The 2,389-nt window shown below is 38.0% G+C and overlaps 1 protein-coding gene across 2 annotated transcripts in view; it reads left to right on the top strand.

The window, feature by feature from the left end:
* Positions 1-615: 615 nt before the first annotated feature.
* The window catches only part of LOC117113884 (dehydrodolichyl diphosphate synthase complex subunit nus1-like), a 6,220-nt gene continuing 4,446 nt past the window's right edge, over positions 616-2,389 (top strand). The window contains exon 1 of one of the 2 annotated variants that reach the window (XM_033257362.1): positions 616-762. In XM_033257362.1, coding sequence (XP_033113253.1) covers positions 717-762 — 46 coding nt within the window. In that variant the 5' untranslated portion in view covers positions 616-716. Of the gene's footprint in view, positions 1,123-2,389 lie in introns of both variants that reach the window. The other variant, XM_033257361.1, reaches the window with a different exon arrangement.

Below are 2,389 nucleotides of genomic sequence, written 5' to 3'. Positions count from 1 at the left end.
ATATATATATATATATATATATATATACTGTATATATATTTATTTATTTATATTTATTTATTTTTTTAATGACGATCCGCTCAGACGGCGTTGCGTCGTTTATCGCTCACAAGGAGCGGAGTTGGATTCGTGGTCACTTGCGACGGTCGTTCGATCCCAGTGAGTGCCCAGCTTAAATTTAGTCCTTGATATCAAAAGAGTGCAGCACAAGCAACCCGACAAGCAAGCAAAACTGTAAGAAGGCTGAGTGAAATAAGAGCAGAATTTTGAATCTGCCTATATAAGATACGCCTACGAAAGAGACAACTAATACCATTAAATTATCAAGATAATTTTGACTATTTTTAACAAGATTTGTTTCTGGAGAACTATTAGACAGAGCTCGTTTGAAACATTCCTTCTATAACTGGAACAATAATTACACCATAAACACAGTGTTGGCTGATACATTATTATTTAGTACTGTATATTCAAGGGATTACGAAACAAGGTCGGACATAATGATGATGAACCATTCCTCCATGGATAAACAAATAATAGGTTGACGCGAATTATCATATGCTGACGCGAATTACCATGAAAGAATGTATACTAAGTCACTGTTTTGCAAAGCCTGGCAGATTTGCAAAGCGTGGCGGTGTCGAGCCTCGCTGCTGATCTGCAGCAGGCACAGGACTCTCTGACTGCCTGTCGCTGTGGCACGGTGTGGCTGTTTGATGTCGACGTGTGACAACTCACGTGCCTGGCCAGACTTTCGGCCCGGTAAGCAAGGAAGGTAGATGATGGCGTTCTACGAATATTTCTTGCTGTCATTAGTTCATTATATAATATTCCTTAGGTCACTGGTATTGGATTCGTTGGTAGTACTGAAAAAGTATGCGTTATTTAGCCTTGATATACCTGTTCACTTGGTCAATGGTCTAGGCCTAAGCGGCATCAAAAGTGGCAGCGACCAAAGTGCATGGCATGCACTTAAAAATGATGCAACAAACTTACGCAAGATTCCGAAGCACATAGGGCTGGTTGTAGTAGAAGATGAGTTTTCATTTACTGATATAGCTAATATGGTTGTTTGGTGCGTTGGATTTGGTGCCAAGTTTATTAGCTTGTACGATGCAAAGGGTGTGTTTGGTTTTCCATTACTCTTACATAAAATTATTAATATTAATTAGGCCTATTACTTACTGTATTTTTCCTATTTTCTAATACTGTAGCGGCCTCCCACATTGTGGAAGGGCCAAAGTGTGGCCTCTTTTACAGGGTGCAGGTCAACTCGGCCACAAATCAACTCGGCCACAAAAACTTCGGCTGCAGTCAACTCGGCCACAAGTCAACTCGGCCACAAGTTAACTCGGCCACAAGTCAACTTGGCCACAGGTTATTTATAATTAAAATGAAATGTAAATACGGTATTACAGTTTCTGCATCCTTTTTCTTCATGATTAAAATGAAGTACACAGTATATTTTAGTAAAATTCTGATCATCGTAACATCGTCGTGAGATCGTTGTATACATTTCTTCACATTGTACTCTTATTCAACAGAGAAAACCCGCCACTTACAGAATGGAATAAAATCTGACAATTGTAACATTAACAATTTAAGCAATCTTAATAATTATACACATCTAGATGTGTATAAGAGACAGCGTATCTTTAGTCTTCAATTGTTCAACAACATGTTTTACAAACTCCGACTCGCTCAACACTTTCATGGTGCCGGATTTGTCATAACCTGCTACAAACTGGGCATAAGCTTCGAGGTAGTACGCAGAGTCAAATATACTCATTATTTTAATTTGGAGAAAGTTGTCTTTTATATGGAAAAAAACTCTAGCTTGTCGTCAATTAGAATGTACAAACGTCTGTCTCTCCTCGAATAATTACCTCACCATGACACATACCATTTGACATCAATTCTTATGATATCATGCGCTTAAAACACAGCAAATATGGATCCTTTTTTTAAATGTATTTGTTGGTTTAATATCACGTGTCATTGAGCATTTACACTGTCAGATTATACAGTCACGCGCTGTAGATACCAGTATTATTATTGGACACAAATTCGTATATCATCCACTTACAACACGCCCAGTAGATCCTTGTAATTGTATTGGTCGGTTTATCACGTGATTGTAGTCAGGTGCTGTAGTGCATAAATATTTGTAGACTTGCCACAAGTCTCTTATTTTTTTAAATTATTTTTCTCATTCTGGACAGCGCCACCAACGAGAAAGTTAATTTAGAGATAGACGGAATAGAATAAGCGACTTGTAAAACACTGAAGTCAGGCACCAGGATGCCAAAAGAATGACGTAATCTTATATTCCGTATTTGGATAAATGGGCGGACCGAAATAAACAATTTCAACCAATCAAATGTTCATA

Source organism: Anneissia japonica, unplaced genomic scaffold (assembly GCF_011630105.1).
Source record: "Anneissia japonica isolate Jap-2015-1 unplaced genomic scaffold, ASM1163010v1 scaffold1417_len1240632_cov203, whole genome shotgun sequence".
NCBI lineage: Eukaryota > Metazoa > Echinodermata > Crinoidea > Comatulida > Comatulidae > Anneissia > Anneissia japonica.
Note: the sequence above shows the minus strand (reverse complement) of the source record. Positions and strands in the feature narration are given on the sequence as shown.